This window comes from Pseudophryne corroboree, chromosome 2 (genome assembly GCF_028390025.1).
Source record: "Pseudophryne corroboree isolate aPseCor3 chromosome 2, aPseCor3.hap2, whole genome shotgun sequence".
Classification (NCBI taxonomy): domain Eukaryota; kingdom Metazoa; phylum Chordata; class Amphibia; order Anura; family Myobatrachidae; genus Pseudophryne; species Pseudophryne corroboree.
This window is the reverse complement of record NC_086445.1, coordinates 674,699,163-674,724,337: the sequence shown is the minus strand read 5'-3', so window position 1 is coordinate 674,724,337 and position 25,175 is coordinate 674,699,163. Positions and strand designations below refer to the sequence as shown.

At 44.6% G+C, this 25,175-nt stretch overlaps 1 protein-coding gene across 14 annotated transcripts in view; it reads left to right on the top strand.

Annotated features, from left to right (window-relative positions):
• The window catches only part of LEMD1 (LEM domain containing 1), a 338,092-nt gene that overhangs the window by 182,300 nt on the left and 130,617 nt on the right, over positions 1-25,175 (top strand). For all 14 annotated transcript variants that reach the window (XM_063955129.1, XM_063955131.1, XM_063955130.1 and 11 more), the window contains exons 2-4: positions 8,427-8,547; positions 9,220-9,330; positions 9,765-9,862. In XM_063955129.1, coding sequence (XP_063811199.1) covers positions 8,427-8,547; positions 9,220-9,330; positions 9,765-9,862 — 330 coding nt within the window. The remainder of the gene's footprint in view (positions 1-8,426; positions 8,548-9,219; positions 9,331-9,764; positions 9,863-25,175) is intronic.

The window sequence follows — 25,175 nt, the reverse complement described above, 5'->3', positions numbered from 1 at the left end:
GGCGATACAACGTCCCACTATTGCCAGTGCATGGATTTCCAAAGCTATAGTAAAGTGGTTAGGCATGTTACTTGAGGATTTGGATACAATGGACAAAAGTGATGTTGAATTGTTTTTGCGTAACATTCAGGATTCTGCAGGATTTATGGTGGAATCCATGAAAGACCTGGGTTCCATGGCTGCAGGGATATCTTCCATGTCTGTCTCAGCTCGTAGGGGACTTTGGCTGCGCAATTGGTGTGGAGACCCTACCCTAGACAGGTCAAGCTCTCTTTGGGGAAGTGTTGGATGCGTGGATTTCCACAGCTACAGTGGGTAAATCTACTCCTTTTCTTCCCTCAGCTGCACCTGCTACGAAGAAACCCTTTTCTTCAGCTGCATCTCAGTCCTTTCAGAATGCTAAAGCAAGAAAGGCCAAACCGTCCAACACCACCTTTAGAGGAGGTCGGCTAAAATCCAAGAAACCTGCTGCTGCGGGTTCCCAGGAACAGAAACCTGCTTCAGGTACGCCAAATTCATCAGCATGACTGTGGACCGCGCGGCCTGGAGGTGGGGCGAGACTCAGACATTTCAGTCACATCTGGGCGTCGTCCAGCCTGGGTACTAGATATTGTGTCCCAGGGGTACAGGCTGGAATTTCAAGATCTCCTTCCTGACCGATTCTTCATATCAGGCTTGTCAGCTCTGCTGGCAGACAGGGCTATCCTGCAGGAAACCATCCAGAAGTTGCTGGAGGCACAGGTTATTTTACCAGTTCCACCCCATATGCAAAACAAAGGTTACTGTGTGAACCTTTTCATGGTACCGAAACCGGATGGTTCGGTCAGGCTCATTCTGAACTTAAAATCGTCAAACCCCTTCCTGAGGGAGTTCAAGTTCAAAAGGGAGTCTCTAAGGGCGGTAATATCAGGTCTGGAGGAAGGGGAATTCCTGGTATCCCTGGATATCAAGGATGCGTACCTCCACATTCTGATTTGGCCGCCACATCCAGCTTATCTCCGATTCGCACTGTTGTACTGTCACTTTCAGTTCCAGGCTCTGTCATTCGGCCTCTCCACAGCACCGAGGGTGTTCACCAAGGTGATGGCGGAAATGATGGTGGTCCTCTGCAGACGAGGGGTGAACATAATTCCTTATCTGGACGATCTGCTGATAAAGGCATCGTCCAAGGAGAAGCTGTTATAGTCCATTGTTCTCACGACCCATCTACTCAGGGAACACTGTTGGATCCTGAATCTTCCAAAATCACATTTGGAACCAACCAGGAGGTTGTCCTTTCTGGGAATGATCCTCGACACGGAAGTGCAGAGGGTACTTCTAGTAGAAAAAGCGTTGGTGATTAAAACAGTGGTCCGGGATGTTCTGAAGCCAGCCCGGGTGTCGGTTCATCAGTGCATTTGTCTTCTGGGGAAAATGGTGGCCTCTTACAAGGCTCTCCAGTTCGCAAGGTTTCATGCTCTGTCCTTCCAACTGGATCTCCCTGGACAAGTGGTCAGGATCTCATCTACACATGCACCAGAGAATGTCTGTCGCCAAAGGCCAGGATTTCACTTCTCTGGTGGCTACAATTACCTCATCTTCTCGAGGGCCACCGGTTTGGGATTCAGGACTGGATCCTTCTAACCACGGATGCAAGCCTCCAGGGCTGGGGCGCAGTCACTCAAGGGGAAACCTTCCAAGGAAGGTGGTCAAGTCTGGAAGCCGGCCTGCCGATAAACATTCTGGAACGAAGAGCCATCTACAACGGTCTTCTACAAGCGGCCCATCTTCTGCGAGTTCGAACCATTCAAGTGCAGTTGGACAATGTAACGACAGTGGCTTACATAAACCGACAGGGCGGAAAAAAAGAGCAGAGCTGCAATGTCGGATGTAACTAGAATCTGAGCAGAGAAGCACGCGGTGGCGCTGTCAGCAATCTTCATTCCGGGAGTAGACAACTGGGAAGCGGACTTCCTCAGCAGACACTAACTCCATCCAGGGGAGTGAGGACTCCATCCGGAGGTGTTCAAGGAGGTAACAGATCTTTGGGGTGTACCCCAAACAACAAGAAGCTTCGGTGAAGTTCCAGGTCGAGGGACCCGCAAGCCGTGGTGGTGGACGCCCTAGTGACTCCGTGGGTGTTCCAGTCAGTGTACGTCTTTCCTCCACTTCCACTCATTCCAAGAGTTCTAAAGCTTAAAAGGAGAAGAAGAGTTCAGGCAATCCTCATTGCTCCAGACTGGCCAAGAAGGGCTTGGTATGCGGATCTTCTGGATCTACTGCTAGAAGAGCCGAGACCTATTCCTATTCAGAAGGACCTGCTGCAGCAGGGGCTGTTCGCCTATCAAGACTTACCGCGGCTACGTTTGACGGCATGGAGGTTGAACGCCAGGTATTAGCTCGGAAGGCCATTCCGAACAAGGTTATTCCTACCCTGATTCAGGCTAGGAAAGGAGTAACGTCTAAACGTTACCATCGTATTTGGGGAAAAATATGTATCTTTGTGTCCAAGAAGTTTCCTACGGTGGAATTTCAACTGGGACTGTTTCTCCTCTTCCTGCAAGCAGGTGTGGATTTGGGCCTGCGGTTGGGATCCGTGAAGGTCCAGGTTTCGGCCTTAACCATTGTCTTCCAGAAACAATTGGCTGCCCTCCCTAAGGTTCAGACTTTTTTGAAGGGTGTTCTGCACATCCAACCTCTCTCTTTTTACCGCCTACGGCGCCCTGGGATCTTAATGTGGTGTTGCAGTTCCTCCAGTCGGACTGGTTTGAGCCTCTTCAGGAGGGTGAGGTCAAATTTCTCACGTGGAAGGCTGCCACTTTGTTGGCTTTAGCTTCTGCTAGATGTGTGTCGGAGTTGGGGGCTTTGTCCTGTAAAAGCCCCTACTTGGCTGCATTGGGAGAGGAATCAGCAGCAGAAAGAAAGAAGTAATAATGCCACTGTATAGGTCATTGGTACGGCCTCATCTAGAATACTGTATTCAGTTCTGGAGGCCATATCTTCAAAAGGATATTAATACATTAGAAACTGTACAAAGGAGGGCAACTAAAATGGTGCATGGCCTACATCACAAAACATACCCAGAAAGACTAAGAAATCTCAATATGTATAGTTTGGAGCAGAGAAGGGAAAGGGGGGACATGATAGAAACTTTCAAATATATGAAGGGTTTTAACAAAGTCCAGGAGGGAAACATTCTCCAAATGAAGAGAAGCAATAGGACACGAGGACATGCACTGAGACTGGAGGGGGGGAGGTTCAGGGGAAATTTGCGGAAAAATTATTTCACAGAAAGGGTAGTGGACAAGTGGAATAGCCTCCCATCAGAGGTGGTAGAGGCTAAGACAGTAGAGCAATTTAAACATGCATGGGATAGACATAAGGATATCCTTACAAAGAAATAAGGATCAAATAAGGTTAGTGATAAAAAAAAAGAATAAAAAAAAAAAAAAAAAAAGGGGCAGACTAGATGGGCCAAGTGGTTCTTATCTGCCGACAAATTCTATGTTTCTATGTTTCTATCTTCCATGAAGATTGAACTGAGCTCCGGACACGTCAGCAGTTTCTTCCGAAAGTGGTGTCGGCATTTCATATCAACCAACCTATTGCGGTGCCATTTGCGACTGACTCCTCAATTTCATCAAAGTCCTTAGATGTTGTAAGGGCTTAAAAAAATCTATGTTAAGAGGACGTCTCGTCACAGAAAATCGGACTCTGTTTGTCCTGTATGATCCCAAAAATATCGGGTGTCCTGCTTCTAAGCAGACCATCTCTCGCTGGATCAGGTTCACTATCCAGCATGTGTATTCTACGGCAGGATTGCCTTGTCCCTACGTCTGTTAAGGCCCACTCTACTCGTAAGGTAGGTTGTTCCTGGGCGGCTGCCCGGGCTGTCTCGGCTTTACAACTCTGCCGAGCGGCTACTTGGTCTGGGTCGAACACATTTGCAAAGTTCTACAAGTTCGATACTTTGGCCTCTGAGGACCTAAAGTTTGGTCAGTCAGTTCTGCAGGAGCCTCCATGCTCTCCCTCCCTTTCTGGGAGCTTTGGTACATCCCCATGGTACTAATGTGGACCCCCGCATCCTCTAGGACGTAAGAGAAAATAGGATTTTAATTACCTACCAGTAAATCCTTTTCTCGTAGTCCGTAGAGGATGCTGGGCGCCCGCCCAGTGCTTCGTTTTCCTGCAGTGGTTATATGGTTCAGTACAACTTTGTTTTTAGTTGAGTATTGCATTGTTACTGGGTAAGTAATGTTTCAGTGGTTGCTGGGTTTTCAAGCTAGTTAGCTTGATTTGCCTTGTATGTGTGAGCTGGTATGAATCTCGCCACTATCTGTATAATCCTTCTCTCGAAGATGTCAGTCTCCTCGGGCACAGTTTCTAGACTGAGTCTGGTAGGAGGGGCATAGAGGGAGGAGCCAGCCCACGCTGTCAAACTCTTAAAGTGCCAATGGCTTCTGGTGGACCCATCTATACCCCATGGTACTAATGTGGACCCCAGCATCCTCTATGAACTACGAGAAAAGGATTTACAGGTAGGTAATTAAAATCCTATTATCCTTATTACCTTATTTCACTTTCATAATTGGGATAGTTTCAATGGACCTAAACATAATGATTTATTCACTATGTGCACTGTATCTGCTGCAAGTACTTTTCTCAAGTGCCATTGGACAAAAATACAGCTGTGACCAGATGCCTTCACTCTGCCAGGCGATCAGATTTTTGTTACTGATAGGGTAGTTACTTGTCACTGAGTAGACTGGACTTACTCCACCACCCCTGGGTATTCCCTCTCACCATTAGTAACAGCCTGTTTTACTGACTGCGTAGTGGGCAGGTTACTCACTGCTGCCACCACCATGCTTCTATACAGCACATGGAACTGTCCGTTCCACACAGGTTTCTACCCACCGGCACCTGAAACTACCTACTACTGGGCATGTGTGGACACTATTGCAACACCTCCTAGGTAGTGTTAGCGAATTCCTATGGTCACTTACTATAGAAAAGTCTGCACTGAGTAGATCGCAAACGGTTTCATTTTGGAGACACTTTCCGAAGTCCAGAACAGCTGGAGAACAGAATTACGTTTGGACCTTTTTCTGGTGGTAAGAGTATACATATGACTTATGGCAAGATGTTTATTTGTTTGGATGTCTTGAGAGACACGGTCCCTTTGCTAAAGGTGCTTGGGGCAATCATAGCATACTCTCATTCTTCAGTAGTCTATCCTCTCTGATAATCAGAGGATCTCACAGCATGCAGGCCTTTTTATCTAGTTAGGCTGCACCTTCATCTCTTATCCAGTCAAGCTAAGAGCATGTGCTATTCATTCACACAGTTAACATTGTCCCTAATGGACAGTGGCCAGTGCTTGAAGTTGACAGGTAAGCACATCCCAGATGCTGGCAAGTCAGGAGTGGGGAATGGTTCCCTCCCAGATTGTACTTCCAGGATTCTGCTAGGTAACCTTATCACCTTCTGTTGCGTGACTTTGGGGTTCAGAATCAGATAGATGAGATTTCCAGTCAGCAGTCTCCTGGCCACCCTTAAGGAGCTCTTTGGAGCTTCAGGAAAACAATTAGCTGGCTTTGGCGCTCTCTCTCTTTTGTGTAATTGTAATGAGGCTGCAGAGGAAGACATTGGGGGTTGGGGTTAGCTGCATCCCAGCTCCATATACCTCTAGACCACCAGGAGGTGTAAACACTTTTAAATACATGTTACTGTACATAAAATATAAATACATGTAAAGCTTGTTAGATATGCAAATACTCTGCAATATATATACTCTGAGCACTGGGCTTTACATATACAGGCACAGCAGCATGGCTAGTAGGAGAAGGAACTGACCCTATAGGTGCTACTGAAAACATCCTTGAGTGCCACCTTGTGGCACCAAATTCAAGGGTTGCCTACCCCTGTTAGAGCTTAAGCTAGGTTTATGTTAAGGTTAGAGTTAGCTTAAAATATGATGTTGATTCAGGATTTGAGCTAATTGTAGGGTAATTCAAGAGTCAATCCAATGACCCGAAAAGGGGGCGAGTGGGCTTGCTTGCAGCCCTGTGTGTTTTGGTAAGGGCACCCAAACCATGGACTTTTCGCACATTTTTTGCTTGCCACCACAGGAGGTGGCAAGCATAAATGTGTTGACCTATGGCATTTGTGTCTGAATGGTGTAACAATTCAATTGTTCCATTGGGCGCCCACTAACGCTGCAATAAAAATTGTTGAATTCCCCCGTGTCACAGTACGGTGTTTCGATTCATGCAATAGAAAATTATTTTTAATTGAGTAAGCAGGGGTGAGCGATTACACGTACAGATCCTGTGGGTTAAAACAAGGATGCACCAAATGCTCTATATTGAACAAATGCTGTATATTGTATTGTATCGTGATATGTGATGGTACAGTTAAAACATGGGCATTAAAAAGGTTAAAGCATAGACAGAACTTGTACTTGTTCATTAACATGTCAGCTTCCCTGCAATGCTGTGTAGAACGCCATTGTATTTTATGAAACGTTAATGTTTCTGAATGCTGCAGTCAACATACAGATTAATACAATGACATTATTTTTGTCCTTTAATAGCTTTGATTATGCATTGTAAGCTCTTGTAATAATACCCCTATGCATATTTAAACCTTTTCTTCTGATACTACCACCAACCTCAATCCGTTTAGCACTCATTACTGCTATTAAAAAATATAAGTTGGGATAACAATCTTTATGCACCAGTCGACATGGGACATGTTGGCAGATAATTTAACTATAAAATAGTTTTGAATTAAAAATTTTTTGGGTTATTTGTAGTGTCCAGAACATGCCTTATGCTGGGCATACTGTACACCTTCAGATTAAAATGTTTATCAGACCAGTAGACCAATTATCTGATATACTGACAGCATCCACTATCGTTGCCATACACTGTTAGATTATGGTGACAATATTGGATGCTTTCACCATGTCAGATAGTTGATATGCCGGACGATTCTGTATGTCAGACAAACTGATAATTACTGCTCCTTTGCGTCAGTGCAAAGTTTATCTGACCGATTGGAACAATAATTGAACAGTGTATGCCCAACATTAGTTAACATTACAAAGTGTTTGATTTATGAGCGCTTACTTAACTCCTCCTAGGGTGGATGTTTGAGTTGGTTGTTCATTTTTTTTTCTTCCCCCCATAGTGTCCAATTTTTTTTTATTTTGGGGAAACAGGCTAAAACCTAATTGAAGCGTTCCATGCAGCAACTTCGGCTAGTTTTATCTGAGAATTAATGTAACTCTAAAATATGTATATATCGAAGATGGTAGTATTCAGTCTGTCTTGTGATCCGCGCAATTGTTAATGGGAGGTTGTGTATTGGGAATACTTTATATTCTACTCCATTGCCTTTAAAAGACTTGTCGCTGCTGCTCCGTGCCTTTCTATGCTCTGCAGTGCATGGCGCACACGTTAATTATTAGCCTGTATATTGCTTTTGTTTAGGTGTTGCCACAACTTTTCTCTCTAACAGTGCTTCTCTAACTCTCCCGAAGACACACTAATGGTGCATACACGGTGAGATTTTGCCTAAGTGCCAATTTTGACTATGCGAGTTCCCTTGAACTCCCCGGAGCCCAGAACCACAGATATTGACTATACAGTATTTACTTGCGATTTTGACGATATACAATTCTGACTATACTAGAAACTAGATTGTACACAATATAGTCAAAATTGCCTTGCCTGCAGAGTCTTTTTTTTCTTGCGATACCGACCGCAAGGGAGCGCGCATCGGTATCGCAAGCTGTATACATATGTTGCGATCTGTGGTAACTTTTTATTAAGATTTTGCCTATATAGTCAAAATTTCTAAGCAAACATCGCACCGTGTAAGCACCTTTACAGTCTGGGTTTGTGAGCTCCTTGGAGAAGGACCCTCCTCCCTCCTGTTCTCACAACTCTAATCTCTCAGGCTTTAATTACAGCTCTCTCCTACTCAGCGACTATCTATACTCACATCTCCCCTATCTCCTTATGGTTAATCTGTTCCAACAACTGCCTTCCCCCCGAAATGTTACCTGTGACGTGTTTTAGTGTTTCAGTTACTGTAATGTTCTGTGTACTCTGTATTGTTCTAATGTCTGCCGTTTGTACTGCACTGCAAAACACTTTGACGCCTTATAAATAAAATGAAGTAATAATCCTTACTTGAACACAGATGGTTAAAACAAAAGACTGAGGTACTAATTAAATCACCTTTGCTCAAGCAATGGATGTCCTTAAAACCTGGACTGTTAGTGTATGTGAAGGAGACAGAGTTTGAGAAGCACTTCTCTGTTGTAAAATAAAGGTTAAAATCAGCTACTCTCTCCATTTAAAACTTTTAAGACCTTGCTCTTGGTTGGACGCTACTGATTGATTCATTTTTTAACACAGCCCCTGTTTCTTTTGCAGCTTCTGCCTGTTGGAAGCCACAGGGAAAACGGAAGAGACAAGATGGCTGTTAAAAACTTAAGCAACACTGAACTCAAGGAACAGCTGCTCAAACATGGGGTCAACCCGGGACCCATATTACGTATGCATATCTGTTTTTACAGCACTGTCATGAACAAGGGAGTATCACAGCGGTCTATATGAAATCCGTCAATAACCACTGATCACTCAGCACCAGTGTAAAATCCTTCTCTGTATAATAGAGATGAGTACTGTAATTGACTCTTGTCTGGTCTTCTGTGGGGGTGTTTATGCGCTTGCTAACTAGTTCATAAAGATTGCTGCATGTACTTTGGTTTATTTTCACAAAGTACGTATTTCATTTCCTGAATATCCAACCTTGTCTCAAGTCAGCCTCATCTCTCATTATATTGTGCGTTCATTGATATGCAGAACAGGTTTACAAGTAAATGAATGTATGTAGTTAATCTAAGTAATCAGAATCTGTATCAGTGGATATTATTACATCTAGTGCGATTTGGAGTGTAGAAGTCAATAATTTGTTTTTGTTTATTGCATATTGCCCTGTGGTTCACTTGCTTATTTTGTAGAACCATAATTTGCTGTTAGCATCGCTTAAATGGTGGTTTGTCACCCATGCTTTATTTTTCCTGGTGATATTGTATAGAAGTAATGCTGTTTTTAGCAAGGCCTGGCCCATGTGCTGATCGCAACTAAAGCTGCAAAGGTATGGTTTAACACTTGTTTTCTCCTAGGGATTTGCAGTTTATTAGTAATTACCTGTTTTGTCTAGCCAGTACAAGGAGTGTGTATGAAAAGAAGCTGCAGCAACTACTGGAAGAGGTACAATTCCAAGAAAACGGTGCAGGCCATGAGGATCAGTATTCAGACAGTGAAGATGAAGGTCAGTGCTTATTTTCCTATAAGCCCGCATACAAACAGTGCTGGCCATTTTCTTTCCAGGTTTATGATCCTACAATAACCATCCCAACTGTCCCGCAAAAAGTGTTTTCATTGGGATTCATGTTAAAAGGAGTGTAGCTATAAAATAATTTTTTAAGTCATTAACTTTACAAAGTCCTTCCGCTGCAAACACTGATTTGTTACAAATTATACCAGAAGACTAAAGAAAAGATTTTCTTAATTTTTATTACTACTTTCCCAAACCTCAGCCATCATTAATCTGCAATTTTGCCCAGGTCATTACAGATAACGTTTATCAGTTATTGTATGAACTTGGTTTTCTGTAACATAAGTCACACTTTTGATACTAATGTATATGAAGTCAGTCCCTCCTGCTTGTGTCCTGCTTTAACAATGTTCAACATCGCACTGAAGGTTTTCAACTGAAGAACCAGGTGGAAATGAGACCTGAGGTGAATGAAGATAGGAGTGATGGGGCAGTTAATGGAATGAACAACTACAGCCAAGGAGAAGTAAGTTGCTAGACTTTTGTACATTAAAGTCAATCAATATCTCAGTAAGTCTTGGCATTTCATTTATTGGAACTTGTGAACATAGATATATTTTCATCTATTGTATTAGAAAATGGTACTGCACAATTCTGGAAATATTTAGTAGCCTAATTAGCATAAAATGAAAAGAAATACATTAGCCTTTTTAATTTAATGAAAACAAAGCTATTGAAAAAAGGTCATGCAACTGCGTAGGACTCCATACAGGTGACTAAATCCCAGAACACGTCCATCTACAATGTGTGACCTTTCAGTGGCTCAGAGAAACAGCAATGATACATGTACTAAGATTTTGACCTGTAAGTATGCTAATGTATATGTCAGTGTGTTTAGTAGGATTAAAAACTGGCATTATAGACAAAATAGTTCTGAAGTGGTTATAAAATATAGTAAATTAGTGAATGATGTTGCTCCAATTCGCAGAATGGTTAAGACCTCAATAATGTGGTAATAAAGCTGTTCCAACAGATGCAACCTCATACACCCAGCCTTAATATGCCATGCAGTGCGAGATGCCTGGCATGAGTGAGCCGCCGTTTCCCTTGCAACTCTGCATCTTAGTCGCAATACAATTTGACTTAGGATGCATGAGGAGGCCGTGTTGATTAATTTGCTATGACACTTGTACATTGTGTGAATGAATCTGTATACGAGCAGAACAGAATTGTATTGGAAAAAAGCTGTGGCTGCTACATTGTAGCACTTTGTGTAGAGACTCAGTCCCACACAGATATGCAAGTGTTAATTAGCAGTCTCATGCATCCTTGTTGCGTTGCGCTGTGACTAGGACGCATTCTCAGCAAAAAAGTAGAAACAAAAGATGGCTGACGCGGGGCGTGCCCCTGCCTCCCCTGACCTACCTGTAGTGGGCTGGTGTGTGCCGCGGAATCAAGGAGCAAGCCCCGGAGCTCCCGCGGATTGCGGCCTACCAGTAGCCCTCAGGCCGGGACCTCGATTTCGCCGCTGAGCCGGTGCGACTCTCTGGTGCCGCGGATTAGGATTTCGGCCCTCTCCTCCGCTCCCGGGTACTTTAGCTGCCGCTGGACACCCCTGTGGAGGCTCCCCTGCTGCCCTTGCCTGCCCTCTCTGCCGGGACTGCACGGAGTGCCAAGCTGCCTGGTGGAGCCGTGGGACGCCCGGCGGCCATCTTGGAGGGGACTCAGCGCATACCACGATCCCCTGCCCGTCTCCAGTGAGTGAGGTGAGCCGTACTTTAGATAAAACAGGCCCTCACGATCCCTGCTCTGTGCCCCTGGAATCATTCTCTCTGCACAGCTTCACACTATACTACTGCTGGGGCCAACGCTGCGCAGCTGCTGGGAGGACACTCCCTTTTCTCTCTCCCCCTCAGTCTCTTCTGTGGTTGATCCCTGCTGGATGAGAGCTAACAGGGCTGTTCTGTTCTCATCAATCACCTCTGTAGTACCTCTGTGGTGCTTTACTCTTCATCCCTGCACCTCTATAGCACCTCTGTGGTGCTTTATACTACACCCCTGCACCACACACCTGTGGTGCTTTATGTGACCTTTTTTTTTTTTTTTTTTTTCCTGATGGGATGTGCATGACGTGAGGCTCCCATATTGGCTCTGCTTGCTAATTAGCCTCCTTCGCACTATTGCTCAACCTCTGTGTACTCCGGGCCTCTGACGACACCGCTAGCTGCACTGCTCATGGACGCCTGGCCCCCACGATCACCTCCCCTCTGAGACTGGAACCGACTGGTTGTCTACCGGGGTCCTGAGTGGGACCGAATCTCCGATATCAACCTCCAGGTCACTCCGCATCTATCAGGGCAGCAGACACGCTAACGGGGGTACATCCACTGCACAGAGGCTCAAACTGTACTCACTCATGACATTGTGCCCCGCTGGGTTCTCCCGGTCTCCTTCTGTGAATTGTCTACAATGTGATCTCACTATGTAAAGCACCCGGCCCCGTGTGTGATTCTGATGATTTAGGAGCTTCCCCATTCCCTCCCAGGTGTTGACTACCGATTTACCTCATTTATCTCAGTCACCATGCCTATAGGGGGGAAAAAGTCGAATGCCCATAACTTGGTGGGTTACTTCAAGAACTCTACTCCGTCCTCTGCCCAGAAATCATCACCGCCTCCGACCGTGACTCGGATGATGACTCTTCCTCAACTCCCGCCACTAAAGCGGATGTCGCTCTTCTCCTGTCCGAAATGTGTAATATTAAAAAAAACAATCTGTGCGGAGGTACATGAGGCTATCTCTGGCCTAAAAACGGACATGGACAGCTTGGGATCTAGAGTTGATGCCATTTGAAAGGAAGTAAGAAGAGCTTATCGCCTTTCAGCAAGAATCAGAACAGGAGGTGGCACAAATGCGTACAGATGTTATGCTATTGGCGGACAAACAAGAAGATTTGGATAATAGGGACCGTCGGAACAATCTTAGAATTCGTAACATTGCTGAGACGGTGGAACAGGCCCACCTCACTGATTCGCCTTTTCTGCTTTCTTGCTCCCTCTGTTCCTGATGATATGCTACTCCTAGATGGGGCTCACAGGTCCCTCCGTCCTAGATCTCAGGTTGCTAAAACGCCAAGAGATGTGATTATACGCTTTCACTATTTCGCTGTCAAAGATCAAGTCTACGCCAAAGCTCCGATGTCTCCTGCCATCTCTTTCGAGGGCTCCGATCTTCTTGTCTTCCGGGACCTGTCTCCGGTCACGTTGAATAGAAGAAGAGAACTAAAGGACATCACAAAAACCTTTAGAAACAACATCAGATACAGATGGGGCTTCCCCTTTGCCCTCCATGTCAGATCTGATGGTAAAGTTCTATCTTCCAGATCCCCTGATGAGGCCCTTCAATTGCTTCGCCACTTGAACATTTCTGGCCCTCTGGTTACTTCTCAGCATCCTCCCCCAGTCAACACCTCCCCTACCCTCACAGCCCCATGCTCAGCTTGGAACACTGTTGGATCTGCCTCCCATACTCCTCCAGTTACATGACTCTACTTATGTTACTACCCTTGAGCTGGCCTTACTCTCACAGTGGCTCTCATTGGATCTCAGGGTGACTTTTTGCGTATCATCATTGTTCCCATACCCTGCAGTGTCCTATGTTTAGTTATTGTTTGCTGTTCTTTACCTTGATGTGTTTGTGGAGGTTGGGCCTGTTTGGGACTCTGGGCCTGTGTTCTTCGCGGTCGGCCTCATGAGCCTATTAGTACTATTGCTTGAGATATTTTCTGTTGATATGGCTCATGTTTGTGTGCGCGTGGACCCTGGCCCCGAAAGACCCAATCAGGTCATGCTTTCTATTCCTGTTTTCAAGAGTTCTAATGTTATTGTTTTTCTCCTTCCCTATGTTTAAATGCATGTTACTCGGGGGGCCCAAGAGTTGGGGGTCTACGGACCTCTATTTTTTTTCTAAGGTTTTGTAGCCACCGCACCATGTCTCCCCTTTGTTCCTTTGGATTTGCCCTCCCTCCTTCCCTCTCCCCTTCTCCCTCTCCCCTCTCCCCTTCTCCCTCTCCCCCTCCCCTTCAGCTCCTTTTGCCTTCTAATTATGCTATACGTACTATATTGGTTTTGCCCACACACGGGACCCGATCCCCACACATCTTTCCTCCGAGCGGCTGGGATCACCCATCCCCCATTCGGCCTTCACGGTCGACATCGGACAAACTAGGCCTGCAGGTCTACGCCTTCCTTGGGTCCGATTTGTGAGAATGGATTTTCTGTTTTCTAGTTATTGGTGCTAGCGTATGCCTGTTTATCATCTGTTCTCCTCCTATTTCTCTTCTTTTTCTGGTCTTCTTTCCTTCTTCCCCTCTTTTACCGAGGTCCTGCTGGTGCGTCTCTACCTGAATAGTGTTACACTCCTATTCCATGGTTCTTAGACTAGTTTCCCTTAACACGAAAGGTTTGAACAGCCCACACAAATGTTCTCTCTTATTTCAGTCCCTTAAGCAACTACGAGGCAAAATTAAATTTCTGCAAGAGACCCACTTTTCTGGCACATCACACCCTGAACTTAGGTCTAAAACCTTGCCACACACTTTCCATGCTTGCGATCCCATACGCAAGAAGATGGGGGTTTCTATACTCTATGCTAGTCACCTGGCTTTCACCCCCTTCAATATATTGAGAGACCCTGAAGGTAGATATCTGCTGTTAGTGGGGTCATAAATGGGACCCCCTACACATTCTTGAATGTCTATGCTCCAAACCAATTACAGGCCCCTTTCTTCCATTCCCTAAATAGCCTATTAGCTCTGCATAGACATGGCAATGTGGTTTTAGGTGGGGATTTTAATGTAACTTTGGATAGTGATCTGGACAGATCTAAACCTTTGCCCAGATCAATGCGCTCCTCTCATTCTCGTAATTTGGCTGCTTTGAATCTTTTGCTGTCCCAACATCTTCTCTTCGACGCATGGAGAGTGAAAGAACCGAGCGCTCGTGACTACACCTACTACTCCCCTATTTATGATGTTTACGCAAGATTGGATATGCTCTTTTTTAGTACAGAGCCTGCTCAGTGCATTCTTGACACCTCCATTTACCCTAGCACGTGGTCAGACCATAGTCTGACTATTTCTCTTATGTTACTGTGGGACGCCCATAAGGCGGTCTTACACGGTTGCTTGATCAGTGCCCCCTCTCATAATATGAAGTCAAGAACCAACCACATCCGGGAACTCTCGGATTTGGTCACATCCCTTTCGCTGAAACATAAAATATCAGGGTCCGAAGCAGATCTCTCTTCTTTGTCCTCCGCCAGAGGTGAACTAAATTTGCTCTTGACCGCTAAGGTGGAAACTAGCTTGAAATGGCTCAACCAGTCTTTTTACGAAAAAGGAGACAAGGCTGATCGGCTTCTAGGCTTCGGACTAGATTAGCAAGGAACAAATATATCTATCCAATCTTCCCCTGGTAAGAAAACTTGCGATCCTAAACTTATCACTGAGACTTTTTCTCTTTTCTATGAGAAGTTATACAATGCTTTTGGGTCCTCCCATTCTAGCCCTTATTTTCTTGCGGAAATACGTAACTTTCTGTCCCACTGCCATCTGCCCTGTTTGTCCCCAACGGCTACCGCAGAACTAAACTCTAGGATATCTGATGAAATTGCCACCGTCATTAAAAACCTAAAATCAAATAAGGCTCCTGGCACGGATGGCTTTTCAGCCACCTACTATAAGACTTTTCTTTCCCAGCTTATGCCCCACCTTTCAACTCTCTTTAATGCTGTTTTACAGGGAGCATCTTTTTCCAAGTCGGCTCTGGAGGTTAGGATTATAGTTATCCCCAAAGATGGCAAAGATGCATCCAGCTGTATTAACTATAGACCTATCTCGTTACTTAACTCTGACGTTAAGATATACGCGAAAATCCTGGCCCTCCGATTGAACAGCATATTGCCCCAACTTATCCATAATGACCAGGTTGGGATTTATCCCTGGTAGACAAGCCCGCGATAACACGATACGTGTCATTAGCCTTGCCCACAATATCAACCTCACACATACCCCTGCTCTTTTGCTTTCTCTGGACGCGGAGAAAGCATTCGACAGGATAAGCTGGCACTTCATGTTCGAAACTCTTGCACGATTTGGTTTTCGGGGTGAATTCCTCACAGGGATTCAGGCCTTGTATTCAGGTCCCTCTGCAAGGGTCTCCGTAAATGGAGTGTTGTCATCCTTGGGGATCTCTATCGGTACCAGGCAGGGCTGCCCACTCTCGCCCCTGATCTTTGCTTTAGTGATAGAACAGTTAGCAGCCTGTATCCGGACTTCGATTGACATTGGGGGGGTTAAAGTGGGGGGCTCTGGCTACAAGATCTCCCTGTTTGCAGATGATGTCCTCCTCTCGCTTACCGCACCGCACACTTCCTTGCCGAACCTTTTCAATCTTCTGTCTTGAGTATGGACATGTCGGGTTATAAAATTAATTGGTCTAAAACAGAAGCTCTTCCCTTCCACATTCCTCCTAACCACCTGACCCATATGCAAGCCAACTATACATTTTCTTGGTGTTCTTCTAAAATCCGATACCTGGGGATCTCTTTTACGCGCCGCTACGGAGATCTGTATAAAGAGAACTTCTCCCCTTTACGTATAAATATTAAGGCCGATCTCCATAAGTGGCAGTCTGATTATCTCCTGGCTGGGTCGTATCGTAGCTCTAAAAATGAACATTATCCCCCGCCTACTTTATTTGTTTCAAACGTTGCCTGTGAAAGTCCCGGACTCTGTCTTGGCACAAGTTCACTCCTGGTTCGCTTGCTTTGTTTGAAGAAAAAAGGTCCCTAGGATAGGTTTCACCACTTTATGCAAACTCGTACAGGATGGTGGTAGAGTCTTCCGAGATATCCGCCTTTACTATCTGGCCACTCATCTCAGCCAAGCTATTGCCTGGTTTGCCCCCAGCTCAGAGTATCCGGTGGCTTCAGCAGGAATCTGCGCTATGCCACACTATGTCTTTGACGTCCTTACTCTTATCCCCCTCTAAATCCAGACCTCCTCACTTACAACTACACCCTGTGCTGGAATTCTCTTGCCAGATCTGGGACTACTGCACGCACCAAAACCTGCTGTCATCCCCCTCTACACTTACCCCTTAATGGGACAAGCCTTCTTTCGCGCCGTGCCATTCTTTAACTTGCTCTCGTCTATGGTCGGACAAGAATATCCGCTTTGTTCTGGATGGTACTGTCCGAGGGCACCTGCGCGCCTTTATCGGATATCATGACAAAATATCACTTTCCAGAAGCAAATCCTTTTACCTATTTCCAGATAAGACATTTTGTCTCCCCTCTCTCGAATTCTTCACTGTTTCAACCCTTATCCACTCTGGAGTCTTATTGCTATCATAAACCGCTCGCACGAGGGATTATTTCCCTACTATATTCCATCCTTATGGATTGGGGTCAGCCGCCGACCCCGGCTTTTGTACTTCAGTGGGAACGGGATCTGGGCCCGCTGCCTGTTGACCATGATTGGTCAGATGTCTTCACTGCTGCCGCAAAGTCTTCCATTTCAACCCTGGTAAAAGAAAATGCCTACAAAATAGGTGGTATTGTGTCCCCTCTAGACTACATAAAATGTTTCCTTCCTCTTCGCCCATGTGCTGGAGAGGTTGCGGTGGCCATGGCTCTTTCCTGCATATCTGGTGGACATGTCCTAAGATTGTGCTATTTTGGGACTCGGTCGCACACCTGGTAAGTACAGTGCTCCACATCCAGGTGTCTAAAGACCCTTGGTCTTTTCTGCTGGGCCTCCCCATTGTAAACACTCCTCCAAACTCCGGTAAATTGTCAACACAGATCTTAAACGCTGCTAGATGCTCAATTGCCCTCCATTGGAAACAGAGGGAGGCCCCCCCCTATTAGGCGGGTCATTGATAAAGTATGGTACTTAGCAAGCATGGAAAAAATCACTGCATACCTCCATAACAGATCTTTCCAGTTTCTACTGATATGGGACTTACGGATCAAATCTCAAGCTCCCACGCGTAGATCACGCTCCTCTGGGGGTTCTACTGCACTCCTCCTGTGACCTTTGTAATACCCTAACCTATCGAGCAGACATGAGGCCATCCTTTATATTACCTTATCGTGTATTTCAGCTATTACCTTCAATCTTGCATTAGTTCTGCGAGTTGTATTTGTTATATACAGAGGCATACCGGCGGATCCTCCACCTCTGCCTTTTCCCCCACTACTCTATACCTCCCCCATCTTTCCCCCCTCTCCTTCTCTTGCCTTTTTTTTTACCCTTCCGTTCTTTACTGGTACAATTACGAGACTATTCTTTGGTTCCTCTTTAAACGGTTTGCTTCTGTTACTCACAATGTCTATTTCTCAAACGTCCTAGAGGATGCTGGGGACTCCGTAAGGACCATGGGGTATAGACTGGATCCGCAGGAGACATGGGCACACTATAAGACTTTTGCTGGGTGTGAACTGGCTCCTCCCTCTATGCCCCTCCTCCAGGCCTCAGTTAGACTTTGTGCCCAGGAGTGACTGGACACACACTAGGGGAGCTCTACTGAGTTTCTCTAAAGACTTTGTTAGGTTTTTTATTTTCAGGGAGACCACCTGGCTACAGGCTCCTTGCATCGTGGGACTGAGGGGAGAGAAGCAAACCTACTTCTTCTTAGTTCAAGGGCTCTGCTTCTTAGGCTACTGGACACCATTGGCTCCAGAGGGTTCGATCACTTGGTTCGCCTAGCTGCTTGTTCCCAGAGCCGCGCCGTCAACCCCCTCACAGAAGCCAGAAGAAAGAAGCCGGGTGAGTATGTGAAGAACAGAAGACTTCAGTGACGGCAGAAGACTTCAGTAACTGAGGTACAGCGAGGCGGTCGCGCTGAGCTTCATGCTCCCACACACCAAGCGCCCTGGGCAACAAGTTACTGATCTCTTAAAATGTCTGGTATACAAAGCATTTTTGGTGCCTGGGCGCCGGGTCCCATACCCCCGCCAGCATAATATAGCGCGCTGCGCGCCAGTCCTCCTGCGCCGCCGGCTTACACGGGTGCAGGGCGCAGGAAGGGGCGCCCTGGGCAGCAATATAGACCTTTTTCAAGGGTGGCTACGGAATATACAGTGGGTACACACTGTATAGGGACCCCCGCTGGCATAAAGTACAATATTTTTCTAGCGGGCTGAAGCGCCATTTTCTTCCAGTCCCCGCCATAGCAGTGAAAACACACATGGGGGGGCACTGTGTTTAGTATATATATATAACACTAAGTTAGTTAAATGGGCTTATATTACAGTGTGTTGTGCATATACCCTGTGTTTCCCTGGTCCACTATAGCTTTTTAGTTGACGGGCATGAGTGCTCTGTCACAAACAGGGGGATCGCTGTCGGCATTGCTGACGCCTGTTGGTCCTTGATAGCACTGTATGGGTGACACAGTTGTATGCGGATGATCCTGTCGGCACCAACTGTTATTACTGAGAGCAACTTAACATGCTGTAACTGCCTTATGCCTGTGTGTGTATGTATGTGTGTGTGTATATATATATATATATATATATATATATATATATATATATATATATATATATATATATATATATATATATATATATATATATATAGAAATAGCAGAAATGGCGGCACTCCACAGACTTCAAGTAGATTAAAACAGCTTTTACTTTATTGCGTCCTACGCCGTTTCGGGTAACAACCCGTCTTCAGGGACAATCATATACAAATGACAGACATTTACAAACAATATATACCCCCCACCAAGACAATCAATCCATCATTTCACATCACCTGTCCACCGGTGCCGCTGACGCCCAATCCACGTCTCCACACTATAGACGCAGGATAAAGACGTCAGACTTAGGAGCCCGAGGACAGGTGTATCAATTAAGGAGATAATTCAATCATAAAGAAAAACATACATATGTGTCAAACAAAAAACCTCCTATCTGATATAAAAAGAAACAATGAAAAACATATATACCTGGATTATTACAGAAAACTGTATAACATTGTATAGCAACAATCATATTAATAAGCTGCATGGAAGAAGTCCCATAATGATATCCATTATCGAAAAACATTAATGAAAAACATTAATGAAGTTATAAGAAACACTGGAGCCCCAGTGTTTCGTTAAGTCCCTTAGGTGCCAAGGTATTTAAGATGAAAATCCATCTGCTCTCTCGCTGCAATAGAATTTTATTGCGGTCTCCCCCCCTATGGGACTGTGGGACATGATCAATGATTATGGCCCGTAAGCTGGAAACATTGTGCTTAGCCGCTAAACAATGCCGTGCTAATGATTGGTCACTAGTTTTTTTCTCATGCGCTTGCTTAATGGCACTACGATGTAATGCCATTCTTTCACGAAATTGTCTCTGGGTCTTGCCCACATAGGCAAGACCACAGGGACACTTTAACATGTATACCACATGTGTAGTGGTGCATGTTACACGATGCCTAATGGTGTAGGATTTGCCAGTGTGTGGATGTGAAAACACCTGGCCAGTTAGCAGTGTATTACAAGTTGAGCACCCAAGGCACCGGTAACAGCCCAATCTAGGTCTTAAAAAATGTTTGTTGTTTTTTAGTTCAAGGATATACATCCAGTTTAACGATCCTGTCAGAAATGCTTTTCCCTCTAGTATAACAAGGGAGCAGCCGAGTATCCTTTAAATTTGGCAAATCACTGTCAGTGTTTATTATGGGCCACAGACTCTTAGCTCGTTTTGTAATGGAGTCTGATGTGGTTGTATAACGATTAACCCATGGGATGCGGGAGGCTGTTTTTTTATCTTTACTGCCTGTAGAGACTGGCAAAGACAATAGGGAATCCCTTGACTTCTGTAATACCTTTTGTTTACTCCTAATTAGTTCTTTCTTGGGATATCCCCTTTGTATGAACTTATTGATCATACAATCAATTACTGGTTCCACCTCCTCCTCATTGGACGTGATCCGCTTGGCCCGCAAAAACTGCGAGTAGGGCAGACCCCTCCTCAGAGGTAGAGGGTGGAAGCTGTCATGACACAGTAATGAATTCCTGTCTGTTGGTTTGACAAAAAGTGCAGTTTTTAAATTGCCATCCGAAATCGATATATCCACATCCAAAAAGTGAACCGACAATTCATCCATCACATAAGTAAATTTAATTACACTATTAGTGTCATTATGTGTGTCAATCAGTTGTTGTAATGATTGGGAGGAACTTTGCCAAAAAATCAAAAGATCGTCAATGTACCTTTTGTAAAAAAACAAAGAGGTACCTTTATGACAATCAAACAAATCATCTTCAATTAAGGACATAAAAGCATTAGCGTATGATGGGGCCACCGGGGACCCCATCGCACAGCCTGCTAGCTGTAGATACAAAGAGCCATTAAAAGAAAAATAGTTGCGTGTGAGTACCAACCTTAACAACTGCACAAAAAAGTCTATTGCTGGACCATGGTAAAGAGGATTGTCAGTTATTAATTTTCTAACAGCCTCTACACCTGCATCATGTGGGATACAGGTGTAGAGGCTGGTTACATCAGCACTACACAACACAAGTCCAACAGGAATGTTTGTTAATTTACCCAAATCATTAAGTAATGCTGTAGTATCCCGTAGATGTGAAGACAAACCCTGAATGCAGGGATTTAAATAAATGTCAAGAAAGACAGATACGGGGTAGTACAGCGAATTTCTGGCCGACACAATTGGTCGGCCAGGCGGCTGTGACAGGGACTTGTGTACCTTCGGGAGTGTATAAAATAAAGGGACTGAGGGGCAATCTACCGTCATAGCCTTCAATTGTGCTTCAGAAATAATGCCATTATTCATAGCTGATAATAATAAACCGTCTAGTTCTGTCTTAAATTTAACAGTTGGATCATAGGTTAACAATACATATGTACTTGCGTCACTGAGTTGTCTTCTACATTCATTCATATAGTCCGATAGGTCCTGGACCACAATGGCGCCGCCCTTGTCAGCACTTCGGATTATCAGATCAGTCCGTTTAGATAGATCATTCAATGCCATTAATTCAGGGCCAGTCAGATTATTGTGCTGACACGAAGGGACAGCTGTTTGATAATTATGTTCCATTAGACGTGAAAATGTCCGGACTGATGAATTCCTGGTGACTGGATCAAACCTGGAACGGGGAGCCAATTTCCTTAATTTATCCGGCAATTGATTCGTCATAGATGTATTCTCCTGCATTCCGAAATGTTCTTTCAAATGTAGTGTCCTGTTGAACTTATAAAGTTCCACTTTAGATTGAAAGGGATCTGGTCTTACTGTAGGTACAAAAGTTAACCCCTTCGAAAGGACACTGAGCTCAGAATCGGTAAGCGGTGACGATGATAAATTGAAAACCAGATCCGTCACCGTCGAGGCTGCCACCGTCCGTTGTTGCCTTGTATTCTGCCCCGACCTCCTCGTCCGCGGCCGGGTATTGTATGATGTGGTAAGCCGGCCGTTACCCCTAAAGGGTGTGATGCTGTGGTGTTTTTAGCGGAGGATGGCTGATCAGACTCACTAACTGAAGAGCTAGACGCAGTATTGTCATGAAATCGTCTACGGGGACGCTGTCTCCTAGCATGCTGGTGGACATCACTGTTGGAATTAGTGTTATTTAGCCATGAATAAACACGTCTCTGTTGATAATCAAGCTGTACCTTGTGTAATTTTTCTTTTTTAAACTTAATGAGGTCGCGTTTATATTGGTCCATTTGGACCGTTAATTTGTCCAACCAATTAGTACTGGTATCCTGAGATAAAGTAGTACGGTGTATGGTTTCAAAAGAAATTAATTGTTCTTTAACAAGGTTTAGCTCACGAGTGGATTCCTCCACCACCAGAAGTAGCAAGTCCATAGAACATTTATTCAGGATCGCAACCCACCGGCGACAGAAAGGTATACTGTACCTCCCTATCGTCGGTGTGTTGCGAATCCTGAATCCTCGCGGTATTTGGTTGTTCCGATAATAGTCTGAAAGACTAATCCCATGGTAAGTAAAGTCACATTCACGTTGTTTGAGCTTTAACCATTGGCGATACAGTTCCTCTGAAGTAGACACAGTTGTATCGTCATCCAGTTTGCGTGTAATTAATATAGCTTGTGCCTCAACATCAGAGAAACTGAACCGCTCTCGGGCATCCTGCTGGGCTAACTCCCATGCTGCATCCATATCTGAACCACCTTCAGCCATAGTGGTTAAATATCAAAAGATGTGTAAATAACTGTAAACTCCAGGTATCACCACAGTGTAGATAAAATGTACAACAAACAAATGAAGAAAGAATGTATTGTCCTGAGGTATAACTTGAACCACTTCCCACATGATGCAGGTGTAGAGGCTGTTAGAAAATTAATAACTGACAATCCTCTTTACCATGGTCCAGCAATAGACTTTTTTGTGCAGTTGTTAAGGTTGGTACTCACACGCAACTATTTTTCTTTTAATGGCTCTTTGTATCTACAGCTAGCAGGCTGTGCGATGGGGTCCCCGGTGGCCCCATCATACGCTAATGCTTTTATGTCCTTAATTGAAGATGATTTGTTTGATTGTCATAAAGGTACCTCTTTGTTTTTTTACAAAAGGTACATTGACGATCTTTTGATTTTTTGGCAAAGTTCCTCCCAATCATTACAACAACTGATTGACACACATAATGACACTAATAGTGTAATTAAATTTACTTATGTGATGGATGAATTGTCGGTTCACTTTTTGGATGTGGATATATCGATTTCGGATGGCAATTTAAAAACTGCACTTTTTGTCAAACCAACAGACAGGAATTCATTACTGTGTCATGACAGCTTCCACCCTCTACCTCTGAGGAGGGGTCTGCCCTACTCGCAGTTTTTGCGGGCCAAGCGGATCACGTCCAATGAGGAGGAGGTGGAACCAGTAATTGATTGTATGATCAATAAGTTCATACAAAGGGGATATCCCAAGAAAGAACTAATTAGGAGTAAACAAAAGGTATTACAGAAGTCAAGGGATTCCCTATTGTCTTTGCCAGTCTCTACAGGCAGTAAAGATAAAAAAAACAGCCTCCCGCATCCCATGGGTTAATCGTTATACAACCACATCAGACTCCATTACAAAACGAGCTAAGAGTCTGTGGCCCATAATAAACACTGACAGTGATTTGCCAAATTTAAAGGATACTCGGCTGCTCCCTTGTTATACTAGAGGGAAAAGCATTTCTGACAGGATCGTTAAACTTGATGTATATCCTTTAACTAAAAAACAACAAACACATTTTTTTAAGACCTAGATTGGGCTGTTACCGGTGCCTTGGGTGCTCAACTTGTAATACACTGCTAACTGGCCAGGTGTTTTCACATCCACACACTGGCAAATCCTACACCATTAGGCATCGTGTAACATGCACCACTACACATGTGGTATACATGTTAAAGTGTCCCTGTGGTCTTGCCTATGTGGGCAAGACCCAGAGACAATTTCGTGAAAGAATGGCATTACATCGTAGTGCCATTAAGCAAGCGCATGAGAAAAAAACTAGTGACCAATCATTAGCACGGCATTGTTTAGCGGCTAAGCACAATGTTTCCAGCTTACGGGCCATAATCATTGATCATGTCCCACAGTCCCATAGGGGGGGAGACCGCAATAAAATTCTATTGCAGCGAGAGAGCAGATGGATTTTCATCTTAAATACCTTGGCACCTAAGGGACTTAACGAAACACTGGGGCTCCAGTGTTTCTTATAACTTCATTAATGTTTTTCATTAATGTTTTTCGATAATGGATATCATTATGGGACTTCTTCCATGCAGCTTATTAATATGATTGTTGCTATACAATGTTATACAGTTTTCTGTAATAATCCAGGTATATATGTTTTTCATTGTTTCTTTTTATATCAGATAGGAGGTTTTTTGTTTGACACATATGTATGTTTTTCTTTATGATTGAATTATCTCCTTAATTGATACACCTGTCCTCGGGCTCCTAAGTCTGACGTCTTTATCCTGCGTCTATAGTGTGGAGACGTGGATTGGGCGTCAGCGGCACCGGTGGACAGGTGATGTGAAATGATGGATTGATTGTCTTGGTGGGGGGTATATATTGTTTGTAAATGTCTGTCATTTGTATATGATTGTCCCTGAAGACGGGTTGTTACCCGAAACGGCGTAGGACGCAATAAAGTAAAAGCTGTTTTAATCTACTTGAAGTCTGTGGAGTGCCGCCATTTCTGCTATTTCTACATTGGGTCTGTTCAGGACTTATGGAAGGCACCGCAGCCCGCAATTGGAATTCCCCACAGTGAGTGCCGGGTTCTTTGGTATGCTATATATATATATATATATATATATGTGTGTGTGTATGGTACGGTTCCTTGGGCCTGTGGCTCGAGCACAGCTGTGGGAGAGTGTTTATAAAGATTATGTAGGTTTACGGACCTCTCGGGGTTCGCCAAATGGTTATTTTGCCTGGTTACTACTCCCGGTTTGTCGACGAATACTAAGTTTCTGTCGACCATAAGGTTTCCTGTTTGATCCACAACTGGCGCTTTCAGTCCATGGTCATACACATTCAGAACACATTAATGTCACTAAGGACCATATGTTTTATAATAAGAATTTACTTACCGATAATTCTATTTCTCGTAGTCCGTAGTGGATGCTGGGGACTCCGTCAGGACCATGGGGAATAGCGGCTCCGCAGGAGACAGGGCACAAAAAGTAAGCTTTTAGGATCACATGGTGTGTACTGGCTCCTCCCCCCATGACCCTCCTCCAAGCCTCAGGTACTGTGCCCGGACGAGCGTA